General features: G+C 40.4%; 2 protein-coding genes across 8 annotated transcripts; one reads left to right on the forward strand and one right to left on the reverse strand.

The window, feature by feature from the left end:
• Positions 1-170: 170 nt before the first annotated feature.
• LOC147872392 (histone-lysine N-methyltransferase SETMAR-like) lies at positions 171-24,959 on the reverse strand. 6 transcript variants are annotated; one of them, XR_015537426.1, is made up of 8 exons: positions 24,231-24,959; positions 14,186-14,354; positions 6,206-6,489; positions 5,882-6,063; positions 4,772-4,871; positions 3,749-3,895; positions 1,999-2,251; positions 171-651 (listed from the first exon to the last, which is right to left on the reverse strand). XR_015537426.1 is itself a non-coding variant. In XM_087357206.1 (2 exons), the coding sequence occupies exon 1, from the start codon at positions 24,874-24,876 to the stop codon at positions 24,247-24,249; it is 630 nt and encodes a 209-aa protein (XP_087213332.1). In that variant the 5' UTR covers positions 24,877-24,959; the 3' UTR covers positions 21,300-21,524; positions 24,231-24,246. The 6 variants fall into 6 exon arrangements, 1 of the variants encoding a protein (XP_087213332.1); XR_015537424.1 differs by having other exon boundaries at positions 4,772-6,063; XR_015537425.1 differs by having other exon boundaries at positions 4,772-6,063; positions 6,206-6,518.
• Positions 8,588-20,570, forward strand: LOC147872393 (ribosomal protein S6 kinase alpha-5-like). Of its 2 annotated transcripts, none has more exons than XM_087357187.1 (13): positions 8,588-8,777; positions 11,097-11,233; positions 12,603-12,671; positions 14,076-14,294; positions 14,588-14,703; positions 15,131-15,241; positions 15,956-16,033; positions 16,485-16,591; positions 16,971-17,121; positions 17,644-17,788; positions 18,477-18,672; positions 19,447-19,584; positions 20,345-20,570. In XM_087357187.1, exons 2-11 carry the CDS (start codon positions 11,179-11,181, stop codon positions 18,662-18,664), a joined length of 1,239 nt encoding a protein of 412 aa, XP_087213313.1. In that variant the 5' UTR covers positions 8,588-8,777; positions 11,097-11,178; the 3' UTR covers positions 18,665-18,672; positions 19,447-19,584; positions 20,345-20,570. The 2 variants fall into 2 exon arrangements, with proteins under 2 accessions (XP_087213313.1, XP_087213314.1); XM_087357188.1 differs by having other exon boundaries at positions 11,132-11,233.
• Positions 24,960-26,059: the final 1,100 nt, after the last annotated feature.

The following is a 26,059-nucleotide window of genomic DNA, read 5'->3' on the forward strand; positions in this document are numbered from 1 at the left end:
AATTTTATTTAAATTCTCTTGTATAAATCAAGCCTATAAAATTGTACAAAAACTATAAATGAATAAGCAAATAACTATCAATTTAAAATAATCATTTAAGTATGAAGGAGTCAAAGTTGTTTCTTCAGCAGAATCAAATTAAGCAGATTTAGCACACAACAACCAAACTCTAACATGGATAAACATGTAATATATTTTAAACAAGCTTCAAATACAGAAGTGTGAACACTTTCCACAATTTTCAGTTCAATTTCTGGACATCCAGCCCTATTATACGGTGTTAAATTATTGCCATTTAACATTAAATTCATTGCCCCACCCCTAGAGAAACATAAAATAAGAATTTCACTTAAGTCAGCTCCTGAATATTAGTCCTCTGACCTTTTATCCTCATTACTGCTATGTACTTATTTTCATGGCAAAACTTTTAGGTAGGAGCCCATGACACCGCAGCATCAGATGCAGTTCTCATTTGTAGTGAATGAGACATACCTCATATCAGGCGAGAAGTCAAGTGTGCAAGCTGAGAATATGACAATCTTGCTGTCCATACTCTGACAAGCCAGTCACTTCTGGTTTGGCGATGGTGTCACTGCAGGCATTGAGTGCATTGTGGGGTCGGCTATATACTTCGTAACCACTGGAATGTCCCTGGAACAGACATTTCACAATGAATGAGTGCAAGTAAATACAGTGTTTGTGTGTGTACAAGCAGAACGTTTTTGATAAAAATTAACCATCCAAAATTGGGGTGTGGCTTATACATGGAATATTGCATACTTTTTTTAAAAAGAAAAACTAGATTCTCTGATGTAAAGAAGCAGTGATCCCACTGCTGACTGAGCCTGCAATATCGATGTTGCATGGTGTGAAACTCCCAGTAGAGACTGCTAGTGTTTGAGATAAATGAAAAATGTCAAAATGAACTTGCCAAGAATTGATGTACTTCTGTTGTTAATTCAATGCTAACACCCTTTGTCCTCATGAATGAACCATTTTAATATTATCCTCCCATCTACACCCATATTTCCATGTGGGTCTCTTCTACACCACATGCCTGCCAACAATGCGACCGTCAATCATGTACACATTCATACTAGAAATATTTTTAAAAATGGTTTATAGGTACAAAGGAAGAAAATACTGCAGTTAAGCCTGAAATTTATACACTGACTAGCTTCAAAACAATGAGAAAGTTTCTCCTCTAGCAACAAAAGTTTTCAGTACTGGAGAAACATAATATAATATGACATAAACCGAACCATAACCTAACCTGAATGAACTACACCTGTTTACTCAATGAGCACTACAAAGTCTATGTGAGACATATTTTTATTTGGTAAATTCAGAACGAAATAGCCTCAATGCTTGGAGCCCAACAGTTCTTCTATTAGTGGTATCTGTCTCACTTGACGAGATGCCAGAGACTGTACTAGTATGATTTCACCTTTCAAAAATTCCTTTACAAACATACTTTTTCACACTTACAACTTTGTACTGTTGGAAGTGTAACAGAGGACTATTTTTGTAAACTGTTTCAGACTTTTCACCCCCCCCCCCCAAAAAAAAAAAAAACCTATCAGGAATAACTGCTGCAAGCCAGTGAGAGACCAACAGGTCAAGTGATGAAATTTGTAAGTTACGCTTTTTCATAGGAGCAGTGGAAGAGTGACAAAACTTTCAACATTTACAGCAATGAACGCCCTGGAAACCAAATGTGGCAGCTAATGAACTAGCCATGAACTGATGAGTTCTTGTGCCATGTAGTCTGGTAGAACTTGTCAATGTTTCACAGGTCCTTGCAGCCTCCAACATGAGGGTGATGATGCCAAATTTCCCAGATGATGAAAGTAGCCAGGACCTCTGCTGATTATGGTTCCTCCATTATGATCTGCCCCTGCCAATAAGGCTAACAGCTTTCCTAGTGACACCCAAAATGAAGCCTTTCTGTTCATCAGTCACACAATTCTGTAGATATCAGCAACTCAGTAGCCATACCTAAATATTTTGGCTGAATGTTTTTCTGGCCCTGTGATTCTCCACCAACCAACAAAAGGCACGACATGCATCTCTGAGTTCCTGCAGTTACATGTCCCGACCCAGTGTCACATTCACTGTAAATCTTAGCTGAGGACTCTCTGCTGTACTGGTAAATGCGTTTACCACATTCGTCAATTCAGGGTGATCAGGTGCCATGCCAAAGAGTAGAGGACCAAACTGGACTGGCATCAACTTCCGCATGTGGAAGAGTCTGCAAGACAAGACGACAAATCAACATTCCTACACCCTATAAAGCAATAATATGAAAGATTAACATCCTAATCAACTAATGTTTACTTAAGTCCATTCAGTTCCTATGGTTATATGTAAAGCTCTAATGAATAAATAAACAAAATATCAGAACATGCAAGTTAAAGGCATTCATATCACTGCCCATAAGAACCATGCTAGAGCAGGGGCCAGGTATAGGAATCCTAAGTCTTAACTTTTTAGTCTTCTATGGAGCATATTATACATGTGTATAATCTAGAAAATGTTTTCCTCCTCTTTATGACAAATAAAAATTTGGCATCTATGGCTTATTCTACTGCCTGCACAAACATACAGGTCATTGCAGAACCTCCTATGAAATTTCCATACCAAGCAGTAATTTTGGAAAAGGGGTGCTGTAACTCAGAAAGGCAAATTTCAGACCTGCATTATGTAAACTCTTGTCATTGCTTTGATGCAAAGAACTCATTCTTACATTTGCCCCAACCCTTTCAGCTGTAAAAAGAAACAAAGTGCTCAAATTTATATCTTAATTGCGTCATGTTTGTGTTCATTAATACAATAATTTATTTACCGTCTTTACACAAACTTAAAAATGTTGTTAAAATTACTTAAAATTATAACATTTTTTCTTAGATACTAGATATTGTTACATTTTACATTGACGACATGTTTCAATGTTATCTCATCATCATCAGGTCAATCAATTAAAATCTGTTGCACTTCTTGCTCTGCGTATATTGAATTGTTTTATTTGTTTGATTTTTTAAGTCTCTTCCATTAAATTTGAAGGCTGTGCCCGTAATATCGGACACAACACATCACATACAACCCGATTTAAAGCATCCGGGCACAGCCTTCAAATTTAATGGAAGAGACTTAAAAAATCAAACAAATAAAACAATTCAATATACGCAGAGCAAGAAGTGCAACAGATTTTAATTGATTGACCTGATGATGATGAGATAACATCGAAACATGTCGTCAATGTAAAATGTAACAAGATCTAGTATCTAAGGAAAAATGTTATAATTTTAAGTAATTTTAACAACATTTTTAAGTTTGTGTAAAGACGATAAATAAATTATTGTATAAAAGTGCTCAAAATTGTACTCTGTATGTTTGTAACACTGCCACAATAAATGAGTAACATTTTTGGAGCATAGATCATGCTCACTTCCAGAAACTTCATTTGGTAATGGAAATATATTCTTATGACCGTCATAACAAATTAACATTTTCATTATCTCAGATCAGGTTATTTTAAGAAAATCCCAGACTAAAAGTAGGCTCACTTAGTCACAACATAACAGTAGACAGATGTAAGAACAACCACAGCATTCTAAATTAATATATCATTTTCAAGGCCATAAAGCCCTGGGCCTCCAACTCCTGTTCTAACGACAGCAGAACAACCAGAAATTAACCCTGTTCTTATGCAGAACTAACTGAAACATAAGATAGTAATTGTTCTGACCTTGAAAGTTTTCACACTCCTGCAACTGAGTGACTTCTGAATGTCTGAAGAGCTCCGTACTCAAGTGGTCCTGTCTGGTGTCAATGATGACCTCATCATCAACAGGTGGCTGGCAGCGTTTTATGACATCTCTCTCCATCTGATGCCCTGTAGGATGAAGCATAAACATTAATGGTATGGACAAGAATGCTTATTGTAAATTCTGGGACGACGAAGCGAGAAGAACTCGGTTTAAGACTCTTCAATTGTGGAGAAAGTGGAAGCGTTTTGAACTGAAGTCTTTTGGATGGTCCGTGCTTTAAGTTACTTAACAATACAGCATCTCCTGTGAGGAAACTTTGAAGACATCATTATGCCAGAAACATTTTAATAAGCCAGAAATGATGTCAAAAGTCTCCAAATGTGTACTCTCACTATGCTTGATTTTCTTAGTACATAACAGGGAAAAGATTCAGTTTAGAACTAAAATACTTAGCAACCTTGTAGTATTATAACTAGAAGAATATGCCTCTTGATCTCCAGAACACAAACCTCCCCTTTACCTATACGTTTTATGGGATCCTTCTCTAATAATGTGCTGACAAAATATGCCACATCCAAGGAAAATTTCAATGGCATCTTTCCTGTCTAAATCAGAACACATCTGTGAAAGAGAAGCCAATTCTTGCATTTGGGTTATGCTACATTGTCAACAAATGGATGTTAAAACAGTGACAGAATTAATTATGCTTATCAGACTTAATATGCGGCTTCTAACAAAGTAGCGTACAACTACTGAGTTACTATTATGTTTTTCAGCGGAACTGGCAGCTGAGCCAAGGTCTGCTCTTTGTGAGTGATTAATCTTCGCAAAGGAGGTCTGCTGATAAGTAGCTAGACCTCAGTCTGTTAAGAAACCCCGTAGTAGAAGCATCGGCAGCCACACTGTGGTGTTGCCAGTTCTTAGGTGTACTTTGAGTAGTGTTATAACCATTCACTGGAAAACAATGCTATATCTTGCACCACGGTATATTGTTTCCTCACCTTCTCGTCCCTCCACCTCCCTCCTTTACTTCCTACCAAGGCACAGTACATGTGATTAGTGCACGATCCAGCTCCCAATTCGGCTGAAAAGCATTATAATCTGGAATCGACATTTTACAGATATTATCAATTTTCAGAAAGTATACACAAAAGAAAAATGGCACACATTTTCACAAAGATAACATGGCAATAATGTACCCTCAAACTTTAGACCTATCAGAACAATTCTGGAGCAAATTTGCCTTACTGCCAATTTGACGGTACATTTTGGATCAAAACTCACCACAAAATTTAATGTTTTTCATAAACTAGAAAAAAAATTGATATTTTTGTTGTCACATATCTCAGAAATGTTAACAGATGCAAGTATTAATATTGAAGTTGCAGCTTCGGGAACCTCTCAGATATTTATTTATCTTATGGCTATATTACAACACATGAAATACAAGAACACAATGGACATTACAAATATAACATACTAGAATACAGTATTATAATTTTAGGTCAAGATTGGCAATCCATTCTAGTGCTGGTGGAGAGGCTAGGAGGAAATCCGAATGTTCCCCTGGATATGCCCTCAGGTGGCATTCCTGTACAATATGCCTACTCTAAATAAGCTAGAGAAATTGGCTGCCAGACTGTTAACAGATATCCTGGCCAATACACATGAACTGTTCTACTAGTCACATAATTGAGGTAAAATAAGACAGAATATCATTGTGCTGCAAAATATTTCTGCTTTTATACGCATTTGCTCAAAGACACTTGTCGTCTAAACCAGCGGTATTCAACCTTTTTTCTTCGCGTACCCTCAGATGTAATTTTTCTTCAAATTAAAATTGTTGGTGTATAATTCAAGTTATACATAGTACATAATCTACATCTAAAATAAATTACATTACTGATTATTCAGTGTTTTTCATAAAATAATATATATATTTTAAATTTCACATACCCCCTAAGATGTCTTCCCGTACCCCAGGTTAAATACCACTGATCTAAACCAAAGATATGTTGACATGTGGCAAAAATATACTCAAAATTCAGCACTACATTCATTCTCTACTTTGAAATAACCCTGTCTCTAAATGTATCTAAAAGTACATGTACATCCTTCGTGGCGAGCTCCTGTCTTCTGCTGATTGTCCCACAGTTCTATTCTCGTTTCCTGCTGTTCCTTTGACCACTTTCTCAAAGTATTGCTTTTTACCCAGAAGTTAACGTTGAGTGATAGAGAATTAAATCACATGTTCTCAACCGAATAAATGTCATCTCGAGGCTCCTTCTTGTGGCTGAATAAAAAAATAGTGCACATATAAACTGTGGGCATAAGAAATATCATAATTCTCACGTAGCCAACATACACAAATGATGATATCGCATGCATCACGTTAATGAGCAGATGAGAACAAGAAAAAGTTATTTGTCTTTTACCTTTGATCACGCTTAGTCCAGCTGAAGTCGTAGCAAACAATCCGTCCCAGTTAGAGGCCACGCCCAACCCCCAAGTCGCAGAGTCACCCCATGTCGGCTGTCCGCGAATGCGTATTGGAAACACTCCGTATCTGGCGGCCATAGTCAATCATGATCCTGGTTTTGTGTAAACTACGGGGCAAAGTTCCTCCCTCTCTCTGTGACCAGTCTTGTTTCTGGGGCCCACCTAGCCTGGTATCCCCTGACAACCGAGGGTCAAGCTGACCGAAGCGTGAAGATGAAGCCTGAGCACAGGAACAAATTAACGAATTATCTGCGGCAAGATCGGAATCAACACCAGAAAATTCTCTATCTTAACGAAAGTAAAAACACGAAGTACTCAAGAAAAAGCTGACATTTTATCTAAGCAATTTTCTGTTCGAATCTTGTGCAACGAGACAATCCCCACCTTGACGAAGGCAAATTCCTTAGCAGTTCCTCAAATCATTTACACATTTACCCTCTGCAATTCACAATTCATAACAAACTTAGCATCCGCCATTTGAAGCCGCCTCTCAGATTAATGAAACTCTGCCGCAACATAATCTAAAAGTTCGATCCATTTCGTGTGCCCTCTTAAAGCACGCCCAAAATATCGATTTCATCCAATCGTAGTAGACCAACAGGTTGGGACCGGCTGCCCCCAGTTTCTTGGTTCACGCTTGAGATGAAAAACCAATTGTCGAGAGTTGGTAGTCAGTCTAGTGCTTTAAAAACATTCGTGTGTACAAAAACTTATTAATGGAGCACATTTTCATACACTATTCATTTTTATCCACCAAACTACATGCTTTATTCAGCCGCCGGTCGAATGCGGTAAATTATATTACCACAACAACTTTTCTTAAATAAGGGTAAACATACAAATTGAACAGCACTTTACTTTTGAGACATCCGGTAGCATACTTGTAAATCAACAGGAATGCAAAATGAAGCTGGTTTTTGTTTCTCGAAATAATAAAATTATTTATGTACTCGGATTTATCAATGGATTGAATGCTCCTGCGCTACTCTGAGCTACCGAAAATGAGTAGTTAAATAAACTATGAATAAATAAGAAATATGGTCTATTATAACCACAAAATATCAGCACCTTAATTTTGAGACATCTGGTAGCTTATAGGCCTAATCAGTAAACGTGTATCGTTTAATACGCCGTAAAAATTACCTCAGAAACCAACGCCTTAAGAGAAATGCTCGAACCGAGGGCTGTATCCGTGTCTGTGACCTTAGAACCTGCAATTTCCTCTCGTCGTTCTTCTATCTCGGTTGCGTTCCCGTCAACAGAAACCATCCTTGTCGGGAATCGAACCCACTGTCGAGGCCTTCGTTTCCGTAATCTCCTCTTCGGGGGAGTGAGAGAGAGAGAGGGGGGGGGAACCCTCTGATCCTGGCTCCGTTGTTCTGTCTATCTTAGTTTCGGAGCTAAAGGAACCGCCCTTGAAGGAAATCGAACTCAGGACCCTTTTCCCAGAGTTCCGACCTTCCTGTGTTCGCTCATTGGTCAAAACGAACAATCACGCCACGTTTTTCCTTCACGGGCCGTAAGCGAACGAGTGAAGAAACACGTCAACCCCCAATCTCGAGTTTACACGTGACCAGCAGACTCTGCGGTATTTACTAAAGGCAAATACGACAGTTTCTTACAAATTCGTCTTCTCTATCTCAGGACAGTTTTTGGGTTTGTGATCTTAGCCAATGAGATCCCTTCCCAGGAACAAACAAAATTTGCCTTAGCGCCATTCATCTCTGTCCGAACAACAGAAAACATCTCAGCCGGGATTCGAAGGAAGGAAACATTTTTCTCTCGCCCAGGGCGATGGGCTCAACAGCGCCCAAGGTCCTAAAAATCGTCTTTAAAACACGACGTTGTTTTTAAAATAGGACAAATGAAATTTAAAAATTTACCCCAAGCCTCTTTTCAATAGTTTTAAATCGATTTCCTTCTTACAGAGAAAACTTTTAATATTAATTATTGACTTCTTACATTTATGATGGAATGTAACCAAATTATAACTTGGAGTAATTCTCTTAGTATTCGTGTAACTAGAAAAAATGTGTAAATATGGAATGCAGGTGTTCTTATAAAATACTAACACCTGCGCGAAAGATTGGAATTTGTAAAACATATCTGCGACGGTCACGTGCAACAATCTCGGCCGGCATGCCATAAGGTTCATTTTCTATTTCTTACGCACGCAGTGTAATAGCCTGAATGAACCTTATTGCACTCCTTTACCGACTGTTGCGTCATAGGTTACGTCAGCTTCGTTGTACTGGTATATATTGCAGTCACCAATCGGGATTCGTTACTTTGGAAAGGATTGCCTTATGAATCGGTTGTTGATGAAGTGCGTTGTGGTCTAGATAATTTTGTGCTTACATTGTTTATGAAAACCTTTGAAAATAACTCGTGTATTTATCTTCTGTGAATTATCAACAATTTCGTGACAGTGTCCTGCACTCTTTATATTTATTTTCTGATTAAAATTTTGCTCCTGTGGACATCGAGTTCTGTTCCTATTCACAAAGGGTGAGACAAGGGTTTCCTATTTATTATTAATATTATTATTTGATTTTGCATTTGTAATTGTCTGTGGTATTTTGAGAGTTTGTGTGTAATTTTTAAGCATCCAAATGATAGCAACCACACACGTCGGCCATCATCAACAAAGTTATTTGAGTTCCGGACTTAAGTCAGAGTCACTTGGGAATAAAGAAGTGGCTTAAGTCTCTTTCGTAGTTTGCCAGGAAACGTGTGGAATTGCTTAGGCGTTGCCCGCGAGCTACAGGTTGGGGAAATATTACCTACGCAAACAAAATCGATCGGTGGAACAGAGTACTGCAATACAACGCTTCTCAAAATGTTTCTTGTCCCCTGGTTCCCGAAATGTCACTGAAAAGTTTCGAGGATTCTTAATCGCGGTTACCATAAGATTAGATAGTAGTCTCTAACACTAAATATGTAATCATTACACATTTGTCATTGAACACTAATGTTTTCAATTTGTTTTTCATTCAATATTAATAATCGTTTAGTCAATCTACCTAGGGAACAGACCGTCGATTAATAACCCAAGAAAAGAGTATCATACGACCTTACGAAAGGTTCAAAGTAAAGGCTCACAAGTCGGACTGTGCAGTTTAAAAATGTTCAGGCGTCTGAATACACCATCCAGTTAAACAGCAGTGAACTGAACGATTGGTCTGTGGTCTGAAAGAGGGTTTGTTGTCAAAATTACTTATCTTAATCAAGTAATTTATTACATAGTATTAAAAATATATTAAAATTGGCCGTCAATCACAATATAAGATAATTAAAAGATTAAAACATCATTTTACGTTCCGTATCGAGTACTCAATTTACATGTGGAACATTTTACGACATGTTTCGGCTATATATAGCCATCATCAGGTGTTATGTTATTAACTTTTTAACTGAATTACTGATTTTTACTGATTTTTAATGATTTTTAGTTTTCATTTTTCTTATCATGTTCAGGTCCTTCATATTGTATCTTCATCCGTTGTTGTGTCACATGTCACTAATATGATTGTATTTCGTAGTGATGCCAATGTTGTGTATATTGGACTGTGAAGTAAAGGTTTCAATACTATTAATGAAAATTGAATATAGAAAACAAAATAAATAGCTGAAAGTAATCATGTAAACTTACCCAAGAAGTAATATCGTAGCAGTATTAGGAGAGATTGGAGTTATACTGTATCGGATCGTGGCTGGTTATTGACTGCGGTGCTAGTGGGTGAAAGGTGGTTTGTCAGGGTTGAGGTCAAGGTACTGGAGTGCATTAAAAATGGGGTTGTTAAGTAAAATATTATTATCATTAAGGCATATGTTTTGTTTATAAGTTTGATATATGTGATATTTTTCTAATGTATCTCTGTGTCTTTTGTTTTTTTACTATTTTTAATATGTCCATTGTTTCATCAATTGTGTTGTAAGCATGTCCTGTATTGAGAATGTGTTTAGAGTATGCAGAACTATCTTTATTGTGTTTTATATATTGTGTTTTAATATATTTTTAATACTATTTAAATAAATCACAATATGACGCACCTACAATATCTTAATTTATTACACTCTTACTCGCACTGACGAGGGAATGGTTCGGTTGGTCGTGTCGAAACCTCACCTGAAACTTTGCTCGTCTGCAGAGCCCATCTAGTAATGATTGTACACAAAATTTCAGCTGCTGATTCGCTGTGCAAGGGTGCGAAAAAAATTTCTAAAAATTCGAATGTACATTCAAAATTCGCGCCTGGCAGTGGCGCGGTATTCACCGGTGCATTGCAACGGAGAGCGTCGGCCACGCGTCTCTCCCAAATAGCGAGTCGTGAAAAACGCGAAACAAATAACTAACTGGAGAGGAACAATGGGGGGAGAATTGCCGGTTTATCGAATTATTTCCCAAATTGGGCTAAGGGATGTACAAGGCAACGCTCGTCGCTGAAAAAAAAAAAATAAACGCACAAGCGTTCCTCTTGGAGACAAAACCACGGAAAATTGCCTAGATTTTAAATAGCGCTCAGGATTGTCCAAAATTCATATACGCTACTGCGTCCAAGGATGAATAATACATAAAACTTTCTTATTCCTGGAGATACAACCCAGGGGAAATCATTACCTTCTATATGCTACAAAATAAGGGCACAGGGTTGGCCATAAAGCTTCCTTCGCCAAAAATGGCGCATGTAAAGAATGCTTCAGTGCTGTTATTTCCAACAATGTAAAGTACGTAGTATAAATTTGTATTTCGTGTGTTCCGAATTTCGTGTTGGATTTAATAGAGCGCTGATGGAAGGTAACAGGATATATCTTTTTTGACTACAGGTGCCTGAGGATAATCCCGATTTTTTTGTCAACAGACGAAGAAATTACATCAAGGACATTGTGACAACCTGTTCTGAGTTCGATGACGAACAAGCAACCAGAGATGGACAGGAACTCGACTTCCGGCCGTCAATCCGGTTAGTGTGCAAAGAAAGGGGCTTAAGTTAGGTTTTGCTCTTGATAGTACCTTTCTAAATCAAAAGTTATAATTATAATATATTGGAAATTTGTTAGATTTATATTTTAGGATTGTAGCTTAACGTAGATGCTATGCGGGCTTGTGTCTGGCCAGCGACAGGCTGGAGCCTGGGACGTGCTTTTGACAATGGGACCTCAGCCCGGGGTATGAGTAATCCTTACCCCGTGCCAGAGGTACGTTGGCGCACCTAGGAAATGACATTATGGTCAGCAAAGGCCAACCAAAAAGCTATCTAAGGGCGGAGTCCTGCGCAAGCGCAAGCATCGTCCCTACCTAGGTGAAAGCATTCCTGTGCACAAGGCGCATTGCTGGAAATGGTAAACGGTCTTAATATAAAAAACGGAACTTTTGCTAACACTAACGGGGTTTCGTCGTGGCGGGAGCCTCGACCATTCAAACTGGGATCTGTTGCTGCTGATGGGAGGTCATCCCGTCAGGCAAGTTGTCCAAAGGAATTTGGTTGGTTGGATCTCTGGGGTTTGAACCCAGAGAGGGAGGGGCCGTTTCGGCTGAAGGCCTCTGCGGCATGGGGGGAAGATCACTTCAGCCGGGGGGTGCCGTGCCCCTATTAAATTATACCCTGGCATTCGCCTTACAACTGAGGAAAAGCACGGAAAACCTCAGGCAGGGTAGCCGAGTAGTCTAACCACTCGTTGTGCCGACTTGGCCGTCTTTTGGGGACAGCCTCGGCTGGCCTGCTGAACATCGGTCGCCCTCGGTAGCCCTTGGGCGACCTCTGGCAGCCCTCGTTCGGCACGAGTGCCTCCCGAGTTGCCGAACTGAGGGGTTCCCCACACCAGCTAACCTCGAGTCAAATCTCTCAGTCAGTGCTCTGATGTGGTCGGCAAAGAAAGGGACCCCCAGATCCTCATGTATTTGCCTGTTACTAACGTACCAGGGCGCGTTAGTAACAATGCGAAGACACTTGGATTGCAGAACTTGCAGCTTCCGGTCGTGGCTGCGGGCAGCTGACCTCCAGATCGGGCATGCGTAACCCATCATGGGACGGATGAGCTGCTTATGGAGCAGCACACCGTTCCTGATGGACAGGCCACTTCTCCTATTGATGAGCGGACCTAGCACACATAATCGTTGCGCCGCCTTCTTTCCCAGCAAAGGGGCATAGCTTGTTGAATTTAAAGGGTTTTGGGAGGAACGAGGCACCCTCGTGAGTGCTACGTGTCCAGCCCACAGAAACCTTGTACATTTCAGGATCATGGTTTATTTTACTCGTAAGATTAATATAGTGATTAGTGCAAAAAAAGTTGCTTCACGGTTAAACCTGTAATTCTGATGCTCTGTTACAGATAAACAACCACGGACCGGCGATATCACTGTAGACGATTTTAAACCCCTGAAGGTGATAGGAGAAGGAGGTAAGTGCAGGTTTCTGTTAATTCTGAGCCGATTTTTCTGCTTATAGAACGCGAACCTGATTACCCGAACTTTCATGGACAGATTGGCAGGAGACTAGCAGTAAAGTTATTATTGTTATTATTAGTAGTAGTATCAGCAGGAGCAAGGAAAGTGGAGCCCATCCCCAGTTTTGAATTAGTCACAACTTTTACAGGCACGTGACTACAGAATATTTAAAGATACTGAACATTAGTTACAAATTATTTCGCTATATAAAAATTGCAATTATTAACAACTGTCTGAGCACAACCTTCTTCCTCCACTCAGATCCCCGTCGCTATCAAAGTTCCGAGGACCATGGAATTAACGCATCGTAATCATCTGCGATATTTCCTTGTTTCTAGAAGTCAGAATAAGTCGTGGGAGATAATTTAAAATAACGCAGGATTTATTTATCCTTTCTGTAAGACAATGGAAATGTATCAGCAACAAAACTGATTTATTTTTACGTTTTTCTATGATGACTGACAAGTTACTGAACGCCTTCCTAGCAAAGTACATTGGCTAATCGGAGCTGTTACTAATGCTTCCTCGTTGTCGTTGTCTCCTTACTGATCCTCTGTGTGACGCTAGGTCTAGTTCATAACAGGGTAGAAGAATTCTTAACGTCGACGGAACCGCACTGAATCTTTTGCCATCTCCGTGGACTTTCACAAACGCAATTCTTAAGCAGCAGACAATGAGGAGACGAGCATCTCACCGCTACCTCCGGGCACTGCAACTCAATCGAGAGTGAAATGTGCGCGTAGAGGCTGACAGGACATTTCTGTGGCGCGGTCCTTGTTCCTGACGTCAATGAGATTTTAATTTGTGTCCCGCCACCACCATTTTAACGGATGAGTGACATATCTAGTTATTTTCAAACTGAGAATTATGTAGAGCCTGTTCTGACGTAGATAATTTTCAACCTATGGCCTGTAAAAGTTTATTTGTGGGTAGATTCAAAACAAGGTGGAAAGTAATGAATTCGGGCATTGAGCTCGTGTGACTTGGTCAATCAACCCTTCGAAGAGATTTAGCACAGAAGTATTATAACAGGAAAAGTTTAATTATAGAATACCTGTAATAAGATTAAATAAAGTTTTATTATGTTACTCTCAATTAGTAGGGCTATTCATATCCCTTACTTGAAATTATGTGCTCCAATAATTAGAAACTACAAAAACTTTCGCACTTACTGCAAGTGATTCTAGTGTTTTTCTAAACTGACTACAGAATATACTGAAAAATTCTTTTTTACTCAAGAAGTTTAGACGCTGCATAGAAATTGTACTGACTCCTAATCTGTATGAGGAGTTTGTTTTCTTACGTGAGAACCGTTTGTTGAAAGGGCATCAATTAGTAACACAGATGAAATTTTACAGGTTTCGGGGAGGTTCACTTGGTTCAGCAGAGTAGAGGATTCAATGAGAGAAAATTATACGCTATGAAGACAATGAAAATTAAGGAATTCACTAAGAACATAAAAACTTACCAGCACACGATGACGGAGTGCAGCGTGTCAGCGGAGGTAGGCGACAGCCCATTCCTGGTTAAGTCGCACTACACCTTCCGGACGAAATCTGATCTGCACCTTGTGATGGGTGAGTACATGAAGAACTGCTCTCATGTTCGGGACAGAACCGCGACTGGGTGTTTGGGTCCTGAATGGCAACGAACTGAAGTGTGTAACTACGTTTAGTAGAGATTCAGAATTCGCAGCCGAATTAGGGAAGAATTCCTTGCTTCTTGTTAAACTATGTTACCCTTCAACCTTTACACTTACATTTTGTCGAATTTAATATGCAATACACTACTATTCGCTGACATCTAGTAAGAGTAATGGTCGTTAAAATAAGGAGGTCTGGAAATATTGTTATTTTCAATGTGTTCACAGACTTTATGGAAGGTGGAGATTTATGTAAGCTTCTGTTCCACAAACGTAAACTTCGAGAGGGCGATGTTAAATTCTATACAGCCGAAATCGTCCTCGGTATCGAACACCTGCACAAGGTAAGCTCACTGCAGACCTCGCCAATGAACTGCCTAACAAATACAGTATTTGTCTGTTTGTTTGTTTGTTTGTTTGCACGTTCAAATAGCCCATTTCTGTGTCTGGTTGAAAATGACAGCCAACAGTTTGGGAAATTACGATTGTGATCATTAGGTAGAAAAATAATTATTTTTATGAGTTGTGTTAGAAAAGGTAATTTGTTAAGATCACAGGGTTCCTGTCCCTAATCCTCCTCCTCCTCCGCTTTCAGACCCAGTGACATGAAACTTCCTGACTCATGAGCATAGTCATAACTTAATAAAATTAGTCAGAGCAGCTACAGCGTAGCAGAAAAGCAAACTGCTGGGTGTGCATCTCACAGCCACAATAAGTACGGAAACACAACAGAACAGAAGCAATTTGTTAATTTTGTTTTGTTTTTTCCAGATGGGCGTCATCTACCGCGATCTAAAACCCGAGAACATCCTCATAGACTCCAGTGGCCACTTGAGGATCACTGATTACGGCCTCTGTAAGAAGTTCCACCCTCGTCAGAAGGTAAATTTAATTTCCACCTGAGGCCCTTTTGTTGCTTAGTCCAGCTACAGGAAAACGTAGGCCGACAATGCAGGAGCTGCGTGGACCACTGTCAGTACGCTTTGTCTGACGGACGTCAGAATACAAGAATCATAAAGGTTGTACGTATTTCAGTTGTTAAAATCGCTTCATCCGTGATCAGATTGTGTGTCTTGTACCAATATTTAACGGAACGTGCAACTAACATGCATCGGATGCACTCAGAAATTGAGGAGCTGAACTCAGAAGCACAGAACCATTTTAATTGTAGCAAATCTGTTCGCAATTCCTTCGGGATTTTTACCATAAGAAATATAAACATTATAAACAGAAATTACCGGTGTTAGAAGATAGACTCTAATGGAAACAAAGCTGTATGAGGTAAAGAGAGGAATAATTTAGATGTTATTTTATGAGAAACTTTGTGGATAAGTCTTGGTGAGACAAACCCCTTACAAAGGGCCAAGGCAAAGGACGAGGAAGAACATCGGGGGACAGAGTTAAGAGGAATATAAGAAAAAGAATTGATTTTGAGAGCAGGAGGAAAGTGGCACTGGATGAGAACTGCGTCCAGTGGTGGTCTTTGGAATTAGCGATATTAAGAGTTTTTAGCCTTACTACCAGAAAGTTAGTTACTAGTTGCTTTGTGTCTCATATTACTGTCACACTTATGTAAAATGTTGTTTCTATCAACAGAATAAACGTGCATATACCTTCTGTGGCACTCCCCATTACATGGCTCCTGAGATGATCACAGGCGAAGGACATACCAAGGTAATTTCTTACGCAATGGCAATCTGACAATGAGGAGCTGTCGCAGTGTAGCAGTGTGAGCGTACGGATGCATAAGTACAAATTTCATGCGGGATGAGATGTTCTTCAACCAATGCCCTCCCCCTACCTCCAGGAAGGGCCAATAACGAAAAAATATTTCAAAATCTGTGTGTGTTTACCAACTGCTCATAACATCATTTAAAGATAAATAGTCAGTGCACGTTACAAGTGTCAGAAGCTTTCGTCTGTCTTTGGTGCAGTTAACTTTGTGCTGACGGACACACATTTGCCAGAAGAATGGAGAATTAATATATATATATATATATAACATTAACGCAATAAATTAACAACACCTTATAGATCCCGCAAATTTTGTTGCCCTTAAATTCTTGTGGACATGTAGAAGTCTTTATAAATGAAAAGTGACTGATTTCACCTGTTTCTGTTGCAGGCGGTTGATTGGTGGAGTCTTGGCATCATGGTGTATCAGATGCGAAAAGGAGCCACACCATTTGAAGAAGAGGATGATGAGAGTGACAACTTCATGAAGCTTTACGAGTGAGTTCAGTGTGTGACGTCCAAGCTCCTTTAAACACGTGCTAAATAAACCTTAGGACAGGGAATGAATTGCAGTCAGAAAAAACGCCTGGTGACCAAAACCATGTAAAATCTGACGATTGTACAGGGCCCTAATTGACTGTGAGGGTCAGGGCAGTAAAGGGTTCGAAATGTTGAGAAGCTGAGTGCGTCCTTATAGATGATCCATCTTAAACGTCTGTGGTGTTACCCGCTTCAGAGATCTCCATGTAAAAGAGCCACTGATGAGGCTTCTTATGATAGAAGTGAGGGGAATTAGGCACACTAATTATGGATGCATATTTAATATGTAGTTTTCTATATACAAATACAAGAATGGCGTTCTTTTCTCCCATTACAGCCGAATTCTGACGCAAGATCCGGTGATCCCGACGAAGTTTTCCGCTAAGGCGAAAGATTTCGTCGTAGGATTGTTAAGTAAAGATCCAACGAAGCGTCTTGGTGCAGGCAAGAACGGAGTGGATGACATTAAGAGGCACCCGTTCTTCAACGTGAGTTCTGTCTCCGTGTCTGTTCTAAATGTTTCAGTTCTAGACTGTGTCTTGGCCACGTTAACTTGTATTAAGGAAATCAAGGTTTCCCGTATCATCCAAACAGTTTGAGACTCTTGACTTATCTTAAGACTTAAGTGAGCAGAATTCATCGTCTGCAACAAATATCATAACACTGACAGAAGTTGCTTCATGAGTTCACAGTAACAAGTTAGGAAGCGAATGCATAAATCATTGACAGATGACGTTTTAAAAAAAAACCTTTCGCCACACGCCTTAGATTTCCAAATAACTTGCTTAGAACCTTGGGTGCATCCTCAAACACCCCTCCCTGCAATCTGTACTATTGCTAAATAACTTACAGCAGAGACCAAAATTTGTAGCCACGCTGAAGACTGTTTTCAGAATCCTCCTTCTGTCTGCACAACTGAAGCATCTGTTCAAATGAGATGCTCCCAGTTGAGCCTTGCCAGCCAGACTTTCACTCTGCAGTCACCATTAATACTCGTGTTCATCCCACAGAAAATCAACTGGGCTGATATGGCTCGAAAAGCCAAGAAAGCTCCGTTTGAGCCGGTTTACGATGACGAAATGATCCTCGGCGCCAAGGATAATCACCTCCCGCCATCCCCTGCTCGATCCCAGGATCGTGTCACTTCATGCTCAGGTGAGATACGTGACTTAGTTTCAGAAGAAACCTACTTTTTGCGACTCGTGTTTCTTCAGACGAGTTTGATTTCAAATGTGCCCAGAAAAGGACACTCCATGTTGACGTTGGTCCTCTGCGTTGTAATGCCATGTGCACACGTAAATAAATTTCTGCGTTCCGGAGGAACATACTGCCTCCATCGCCATCGCTGAAGATGGTATCAGTACATTCTTCCGAAACTTTGGTACAGAGGCAAGTCTGATGATGTGAGTTTCCTTTTCCACCCAATTGCTTTATCTCCTCTCAGGTCGCATAATTAGGATCACGTTTTGTTGAATTTGAATACGATAAACAAAATTCAGGGGCACACGGGTAATGAAGAAAGTGATAGCATTTGCTAGAATAAAGGCTTGTACCACGCTGAATTCTGTCAACGCAAGTTAAAATGTGGTCCAACAACTGCTTTCTGCCCCACATTCACTTGACTCAGTTTATAAAACTGCTCAGAAGTAACAAGAAAGGCGACTTCATGGGGAGAATTATGCACAGCTTTAATTTTTAAAACATGGAATAGTAGTTGCAGTCTTCAGTGAATGTTAGAGTATTTATCAGCAGAAAATATACTGGAGCAGACGTGTTCAAGTGTCGAGAATCGCTGTGTCCCTTACACGAACACAGACTGAATATTTCGTGTATTTCTCTTCAGATACACAAACGACGGACATTCCTGCAGCGCAAACAACACCTGCGGCTGTCGGGAAGACTCCGTCACAGAAGAGGAAACTGAGCAGGTCAGAAGATGGCGGGAGGCCAAGTAAGAGACCACGACCACCAACGCCGGTGGTCGACCTCACAAATGACAGCGCGACCAGGCGCGACCAGGCCACGGAATAACGATGCAGGTACGTGTAAGTCGACTACTGGTTTCATTGATTAATTTTTGTTTACGGAAACAAGCAGCGTAGACTGTTGAATATTTCCCAACGTTTCGACAAACAGTGTTGTTGCCATCTTCATTGAGGGCGAATATATTTTGGGGAGATTCGGAAGCATCAGAAGGTTAGGTTAGGTTAATGGGAGATGTGATGATTGTAAAATGGGCGAGGGGCTATCCACGGGGGGGGGGGGGGGGGGAAGTGATGCTGCCTCGTGGTTGAGCATTGTACATGAAAAAAATAGTCCTTGGTACCGGGTGGTTAGGAAAGTGGATGAAGGAATAGGTTTTCGTGACCAGGGAAGCAATAGAGGAGGTTACGAGGAAATGTTTAGCGGCCACGGACAGGACGGAACAGATCAAGGCGTTGGAAGGAAGGAAAGACGAAATAAGAGAGCAGATGACTTAAGTGAACGGGGTGGCCTGTGAGAAGGATATGTAGCATCGGGTCACAGAATTTTCCATTGAAAATGGGGCAATTTACTTCCTACATTTGACCCTCAACCCCTGGCATTTTGCCGTCGAAGGACTTTAGAATTTGGGCATTTCATAATAGTTTCTGGCCCCCATGTGTGGTTACCTATGAAGCTGCAGTCGTGAGTTAGTAACCACGTGGCTTGGAATGGAGGTCGCGCGAAATAATTTCACAAGACAAGTGCCCGATAACCGTCAACATTCTACGTGGCTAGTTCTCGAAGGAAGAGGTTGTACGACCTTTGCATTTCTGCTCATTCCCCTAAAGGTATAAAGACTGCGCCACGAAAGAGGACGTTGAGCAGCTCAGGAGACAGCGAAAGGCGAACTAAGAGACCACGACCACCAACGCCGGAGGTCGACCTCCCAAATGACAGCGCGACCAGGCCACGGAATAACGATGCAGGTACGTGTAAGTCGACTACTGGTTTCATTGCTTAATTTTTGTTTACGGAAGCAAGCAGCGTAGACTGTTGAATATTTCCCAACGTTTCGACAAACAGTGTTGTTGCCATCTTCATTGAGGGCGAATATATTTTGGGGAGATTCGGAAGCATCAGAAGGTTAGGTTAGGTTAGTGGGAGATGTGATGATTGTAAAATGGGCGAGGGGGTATCCACGGGGGGAGGGAGTGATGCGGCCTCGTGGTTGAGCATTGTACATGAAAAAAAAATAGTCCTTGGTACCGGGTGGTTGGGAAAGTGGATGAACGAATAGGTTGTACGCCCTTTGCATTTCTGCTCCTTCCCCTAAGAGTATAACACTTCAGTTTGTACTATTTTTCCCCACTCGAAACAAGAAAGGAATACAAAAACAGACGAGCCCATTGCTGCTGTTTCTTTCGCCAGTCGATTTAAAGTGCAAAATTGGTAATGGAGTTCTCTGCATTCTCTTTTGCATGTGTTTGGGACAGCGAACCGTGACATTTTCTGTGTGTCTTCCTCTTATATTCTTCCTGGGTTTGTCAATTCTTGTAAATCCTGTCAGTGCCCTTCAAATGCCATCTGCGCTGATGTTAACTTTGGTTGTTTCTGCCATTGCTGACTGCAGTGCCATGTTTCTTACGTGTTCTTTCAAGTTCATTCCGTAGTCCTGTGTGTAGACTGATGAGTGTAAGGAGTTCATGTTGCCAGTAAATGTGACTTGAATCTTCTTTGCATATGCAGGATCTGTCTGAGTGGTTCAGAAAGATGAAAGAGCTCTCTCAGAACACGAGAGTCGTCTCGAACAGAACGAGATTCACGATTCAAAATGTAACAGACCTCCAGCAAAGATCCAAAAGGGAGATTAGACGAGCAACGGAATAAATACTTCGCCCCAATCACCTCGTCTTTTAGACCATAAGGTTCCAAGAAACAGAAAGAAAGTAAACCAGCCCCATGGGACTGAAACATGTGTACATAATTAAATTGTTAATAAATGTTTGTATTTGATAAACGTGTTTTTTTATTATGTTTATGTTCCTACGAGGTGAGAATGGTATTAAGAAAGAGCAGTCAGCTGTCATTTTCTCAAGGTCAAATGAACACGTAATAGTTACCACTCATCTGCAGACAAGTTATTAGGGAGCTGGTCAATTTCCAAGTTTGAATCCTCTGAATCACAAATGGAAATAAGAAAGTGGATGTAAACTTGCAGAAACACTGTCTTTGTTAGGTGGCACGGAGTCCCTACTAAATATTTTAAGAAAGTAAAAATGGATTACAAAATTAGATAACAATATAGGAAATTCAAATAATCTCTCCTAGTCCGAGACCTTGAAAACATTTTGACTATAAGCTGAGTTTCTAAGATGGAGAAAGACTGACCCGTGCTCAAACAAGAGCTATGGTACCACCCCTTGTAGAAGGTTAAGTATTCGCGAGATACCCTCCTTATCTAGAGGCCTTCTCCTACGTCCGCAACCTGAGGACATGCAATCCCGCAGTGCTGCTGCTGCTGATGATTTAATAAAAGCAACAAGAATAATATTAATGATGATGACAGTAATTATGATTCAATTAAGTTCTTTATCATTGGTGTGCTGTATCAACAGCTGGAAGGCCAATTACAGATGCAGCACACAAGAAGAACAGAATAAAATATATAGAATGGTAACAACAAAGATTTTATCTAAAATTACATAATTGTGGAGAATTTTTATGCATGAAGGCTTTATAATGATAGTTCAATTAAATTAAGTCTTTTAGATTAAAATTAGAAGAATTTAAATCATACAACGTACTAGATCAGAGAATTTATATAATTAAAATGATAACATACTGTTGATCAGTGCGAGTAGTGGAGGTGAGGATAATGATGATGCTGATGCTGATGATAATAGATGTCAGCACAAGACATGCATTCCTGTAAACAAATGAGACTCGGACAAATGGTACAAACCTTAAAACGCCAAGTTCATGCAAGTCAGGGTTGCCAAGTCCACCGAAAGATAGAACAGCAATAAACAAAGCAGGCAAAGTATTAAATAATAATAGAACTGTAAGCTTTTCTCAGGTAAGTATTCAGATGACATCCCTGGCAAGAACTCCATCTTGGAAACACTAAAAGCGGCCACTGTGAGAAGATCACTCGTCTAGAGCAGAGATGCGCAACCTGTGTGCCGCGAAATTTTCACCTCATTTTATAATTAAAACCATAATGAGGCACATAATTGTTAATCTTGTTTCCCGCCCTTTCTCAGTTTTATTTTACTTTATTATGATCGGGCACACAAGGGACAGACAAGATTTACAAAATGGAATTGGAAAACAACAAAAACACTTTGGAGCAAAACACGTGCACCTCCCATTTACTTTCATTGTCACTGTGTATTTTTCTGCGATCTATCTGTAAGTTCAAATGTTTACACGTGGTTAATACATTTTGGATCAAACGATAGGAAATATATATTTTAATCTATTTGAAACTAATGGCGTAATAATGAAGATGGGTAATTATAAACATCAAATAGAACATTTTTCGGTTGGGATCGATTTATAAGAAATTGTCGTGGCCAATCAATGCCATAAACCATCTACCTCCCCCGCGATTTGCAAAATGGGGTTGATGTGCCGCCATGACTCTTCGACAATATTTAGGGAGCCGCGAGTGAAGAAAGGTTGCCCAACACTGGTCTAGAGCAATACATTTCTTAAATTCAAAATTTATTTTTCGAAGCGAATATGTAATTATTGTCCGGGAATGCACAAACCAAAATTAACAATTACCGGGCTATGCAATACTAACTCTATCTAGATCGACATGTTTCGACTCTCCAAAAAAGGTCATCTTTAAAATCTTTATCATACTTATATTACAAACGAAAATTTTGTTAAAATGCCATAAATTACAGTGCTTTATATTACAGAATATTTAGTGGCTGCAGCTTTAAATTTCTTTCACGTTGTAAGGACATGTCTTATAATTCTAACAATTTACTAGCATTAACAATAATACGAAGTTCCAAATATAATTGCACTGGTGACGAAATCTGTTTGCCCTGATGTAAGATTTAGGGGTGTACGGAATTTGTGTTTTGCTCTGCGCGCTACAAAGGTCTCAGTTAAAAATTCTTCTGCCTCTGGTTAACGCCCACTCATAAACGACGTGTGTGAATTGTTTAAGCAAAGTAAACTTCTAGGTCAGCAAAAATTAATTTTGTATTTTATATCTCATTTCGTCCTCGGATTACTTGTAAATTAACTTTTTCAAACGCAAGAATACAGGACTAATAAAAATTAGACCGACACTGTTTTATGTCACGTATAAGGACTACGGTAAAAATATTTACTTCCTACAGACAGGTCAATTATTTACTCACTTTACGATTCTCTGTTGTTTGCTGACGTTCTACAGCATCGTCAGAGAAATTGCAGAAGGCGAATTATTAAATTACGGGAACGACATCACTACTTGTCTGATCTAAATTTGAATTCATATTGAGCCAGACGCCATTAGTTTGGTGCGTTATGAGATCCTGATGGATTAGACCAATTTAATTCATTGCATGCTGTATAAAGAATTCACGTGGCTGCAACACCGGATTGCATACATCTCGCACGACCAGGAGCACTTTCTCCACTCAGCAGCGTCAGACTGACTTACTAATTCCAATGGAACAAATCCCTTTGTCGATCAGCGGACACAAGACATTTCCAGCATTTCTGCAGAAACAAAATATTTATGATCCTGAACTTTTCACTGGTCACACAGTCTACAACCACACATTCTGTTCCATTAACTTCCATTTTTTTAAATTATTATTATTAATATTATTATTATCCTCTGCTAATTTTTTATCTTACGTGTGGTCCCCAATCCTTCCCGATTTCTGCCTAAGATGTTTTCCGCGCCTTCTGCATTCGCTTCCAATCTCATCGTCTCATCACTCCGTCAACAAGGGGCGAGGAGTTCAAATGATGGAACTCTTGTTTCAACTTCGCCAGTCTATCAACACTTCTCGTCAGTGCCCGCTACAAGCAAAAGTTTGCGGTTTCTGAATATTTTGAACTCCCACGATGGCTTTAACTTTTCGTACGAAAACATTATAATAATCTCGTAAACACATAAATAGAGTCTGTGCAGAAATTATCTCCTTTGCTGCAGGGTTTATTTGGAATCAAAATCTTACGTTCAAAGACTAACTTGCCTGTTTGCAGTTTCTCTCACGGGCTTTTAACGGGAGAGCGGAAACAAGGCTTGAGGGACACAGACCGACAGATCGGATTCTTTCGTGGTTACTGTAAGCTACACGGAATGACGAATTACAAGTTCTCGGCGTCGCGACTGGTCCCTGCACAGGGTCAATTGAACCCAAGCCATACTATTACATCACACTTCCTTATTCATACACTAACATCTGCCCTTGGGCCACTCAGGCGTTGAGACTAAAACTCTGCGTGCATTTCATTTGTCCCATGCGTGCTACATGCCCATTACACCTTCCTTCAACATATCGCATTAATAATATGAGGCGAAAAGATCAAATTAGTCATTGGTTACCTCAACAGTAAATACGAGGTCTGTTCAAAACGTATCGGGCCTTTGGCCCGGAAAAATACAATTACTCACCTGGAGGTCTGAAACCCTAATCCCCTTCAAAGTACTCTCCTTGGGACTGCACACACTTCTCCCAGCGGTGCCTCCATTGTTGGAAAAATTTGTGGAAGGCCTCTTTGTTAATAGAGTACAGCTGGGCCGTCGCGTTCTGCAAAATGTCTTCTCGTGACTCAAATCGGGTCCCTTTCAGCGGCATTTTCACAAGGAGCCATGTCGGGAGCCTGACGAACCAGAGGAATGTTGTGTTTGGCCTAGAAAGCCTGAACAGATGCGAAGAATGGGCGGGTGCTTTGTCATGATGGAGCTGACAAGTTCCCGCCGCCCACAGGTCCGGTCGTTTGCGCCGCACAGCATCACGAAGGAGACGGGTGACCTCGTCCGCAAGTTCTCGGACGGTGACACGACGGTCCAGCATGACCAAAGTCCACACTTGGTCAATGACCTCGTCATTTCGGCTTGTTGAGGGCCTACCGGAACGTGGTTCACTGTCCACCGACGTGCGGCCATCTTGGAAGCGGTTGCACCACTCCTTAATTCGTGTGATGCTCATGGCATCGTCGCCGAAAGCCTGCTGAATCTTCCGAAAGGTTTCCACTTGGGTATCGCCAAGCTTTTGGCAAAATTTGATGCAACACCTCTGCTCAAGTCGTTCCGTCATTTCGCGGTAAATGAAAATCCGACGGGCGTTCACTACACTCACTCACTCACAGGCTGACTGACGCTCTCTGCGGGCAGGAAAAAATTCACACATGCGCATGAAGGTCCCCCCCCCCCCCCCCAAGGACACTACCCGTGCTTCATTTTTTCCCGTGGGAAAAATTAAGGTCCGATACATTTTGAACAGACCTCGTATATGACAAATATATTACAACTAAGGCCAGGAAAGTATAAACCATTGTATTTGCAGCTGAGGTTGGCTGATTCTTCTCGTTAAAGGAGAAGCGTGAGATGGGAAACATAATTTCTATTTTTGTCTCATTCTGTTACTCTACTTCCTGTCACAATGTAGACTTGTGTCGCTCTTGTTTTCAAAACTCAAGAACTGGGAATATAATTTCGTTATGATTTATTATGTTTCTGTTTGATTCTCCTACATTTCCACAAGAAACACACACACACACACATGTATACATATATTTAATTTTTCAATTGAACGGAATAACTGTAACAACAAAATTTTAAGTTGCAAATATTATATATGATGCAATAACAGACCTGATGATGGTTACGTAATTGCCGAAATACGTAGCCCCTAGCAACAAAACATACATTGCAAGTGTAGCGGAAACGTGCAAATACTGACTCTGCATCAAACACGAAACTAATAAACTGACAGCAAGGAAGGGATCTATCCTGAAGAAACGTAAAACACATAGCGAAGCAACTGAGTTGGGCCCTAATTGTCTTCTGCTCAAATACAGCATCTATAATCTCAGAATGAAATAGATTTAGATAACAGATGGCCTGAATCTCAGTCCCACTGAAGATATTGGCCCCAGAGTCTTCTTCCTGACACACGACGTCCTATGATGATTTTTTGGGGCGATAAACATTGTCAGATATTGTAATAACCTGTCGAGGCCGACACTCGGATGGCCTTACGTAAGTTTGAAACTAAAGGGCTGGTGTGTTTACCTGCTTATTCGCTTGCCGTCTGAGAATACATATACACGATTTGTTCCTAGAGTGGCTTGCGTATTCTCTGAGGCCAGTAAGAAAATACAGGAAGGTCGGACCTCCAGAGAAAGTGGCCGGAGTTCGATTTCCGGTAGGGCAGGTTCACTTGTCTCCGAATCTGACAATAAGCACGACTGAAGAACGGGGCCAAGGTCAAAGTTGTT

The sequence above is a fragment of the Zootermopsis nevadensis genome, unplaced genomic scaffold (genome assembly GCF_977971745.1).
Source record: "Zootermopsis nevadensis isolate Lab colony 2312 unplaced genomic scaffold, Znev_1.0 Znev_ptg000028l, whole genome shotgun sequence".
NCBI classification, from domain to species: Eukaryota; Metazoa; Arthropoda; class Insecta; order Blattodea; family Termopsidae; genus Zootermopsis; species Zootermopsis nevadensis.

What these genes read in the sequence shown, in the direction of transcription:
- LOC147872392 (XM_087357206.1), bottom strand. Translation starts at nt 24,876, where the DNA reads ATGACGGAACGACTTGAGCAGAGGTGTTGCATCAAATTTTGCCAAAAG.
- LOC147872393 (XM_087357187.1), top strand. Translation starts at nt 11,179, where the DNA reads ATGACGAACAAGCAACCAGAGATGGACAGGAACTCGACTTCCGGCCGT. An exon ending in TGATCTGCACCTTGTGATGG is followed by an intron (nt 14,295 to 14,587) that starts GTGAGTACATGA and finishes ATGTGTTCACAG; the next exon opens with ACTTTATGGAAGGTGGAGAT. An exon ending in AGAGGCACCCGTTCTTCAAC is followed by an intron (nt 17,122 to 17,643) that starts GTGAGTTCTGTC and finishes TTCATCCCACAG; the next exon opens with AAAATCAACTGGGCTGATAT.